Source organism: Bison bison, unplaced genomic scaffold (genome assembly GCF_000754665.1).
Source record: "Bison bison bison isolate TAMUID 2011002044 unplaced genomic scaffold, Bison_UMD1.0 scf7180017864080, whole genome shotgun sequence".
Classification (NCBI taxonomy): Eukaryota; Metazoa; Chordata; class Mammalia; order Artiodactyla; family Bovidae; genus Bison; species Bison bison.
In genome coordinates, this window is record NW_011494652.1 from 3,217,551 (window position 1) to 3,218,744 (window position 1,194).

At 66.8% G+C, this 1,194-nt stretch overlaps 1 protein-coding gene across 1 annotated transcript in view; it reads right to left on the reverse strand.

Moving 5' to 3' along the window:
- TPCN2 (two pore segment channel 2) overlaps nucleotides 1-1,194 on the reverse strand; it is a 32,053-nt gene that overhangs the window by 2,688 nt on the left and 28,171 nt on the right. The window contains exons 21-24 of the mRNA XM_010837651.1: nucleotides 1,064-1,145; nucleotides 894-976; nucleotides 465-546; nucleotides 29-123 (exon numbers count right to left, since the gene is read on the reverse strand). Of these exons, the coding sequence (XP_010835953.1) occupies nucleotides 29-123; nucleotides 465-546; nucleotides 894-976; nucleotides 1,064-1,145 (342 nt within the window). The remainder of the gene's footprint in view (nucleotides 1-28; nucleotides 124-464; nucleotides 547-893; nucleotides 977-1,063; nucleotides 1,146-1,194) is intronic.

A 1,194-nucleotide genomic window follows, 5' to 3' on the forward strand; every position in this document is an offset into this window, starting at 1 on the left:
CCCTCTCGTCCCGCCCGCTCCCACGCACCTGAACGGGAGCTCCTGGGTCATCTCAGAGGTGTCCTCCAGCTCCTGCGTGAAGGACTGCAAGTGGCTGGGGCGGTCCCACTTGTGAAGGAAGTTCTGGCAGGAGGGAGGGAGGAACAGGTGGCGGGTAGGCCCAGGCCCTGCGTGAACCCCTCCCATGGCGGCCTGGCTGAGAAGCTCCCCCTGGACACAGGGACCCGAGGCCCGACAAGACCCCCGGCCCCTACAGGAGCGGTTCCCTGAGGGCCCTCCTCCAGCCCCACCCCACAGGTCAAAGGTCAGGAGCCTTCAGGACGAGCTGCCCCGAGGGAGGACAGAGCCGCACCCCAGAGCTGTGCGAACCCAGCACAGGCTCTTCGACCAAGTTCCAAGTGGACCCCACCTCATCAAGTTAGAAACTCCAACTGAGAAGAGTCTGGGCCGGGCGTGTCCACTACCTCCAAAATCAGAGCCAGAAACAGGTTGACCCAGATGACCGACGACACCAGCCACCACAGCACAAAATAGACCTCTGACCACCTGTGGAGAATGAGGGGGAGGCCGGGGGGCGCCTGTAAGTCCAGCGCAACCCTCTTCTGGACCCACCGCTTCCTGCTCCACGTCGCTGTTCCCACCCAAACCCCCAGGCTGGCCCAGCCTGGCCTTTAGGGGCAGTCGGCCGGGAGGAGCGGGGCTGGGGCTCAGACCTGGCTCAGCGCCGGGGCCGTCTGAGATCTCCAAGCTCCAGGCGGAGCCCCTTCACCCCAGGTCACAGGCCCCCCCAGAAGCCACCTGCTGCCCCGTACACCCTGCAACCCCGGGAGGTTAGACCAAGACGCGCACCCCGCGCAGAGCCGCGGTCGGGGCGGCCAGGCCGGGTCACTCACGGGCCCGCGTAGCGCCGGAAGGCATCCAGGAACACCTGCCAGTTGTTGACAATCATCACGTCCCACAGAGTGACCAGGGCGGCCTGCAGGGGGCACACAGGGCTTCCAGGAGGCCGCAGGGAACAGAGGCAGCGGGTGGGGTACCGAGGGGCAGGGGGCGCAGGACTCACCGCAAAGTCGTCGAAGTTGTTGGGCCAGTACTCCAGCTGCTCGAAGCTCCCGCAGGGCGCGGAACCATTGACAGAGGCTAGGCTGCAGGGAGGGGTGGGAGGGGACAACCCGGGCAGGGGGGGGGCGGCAG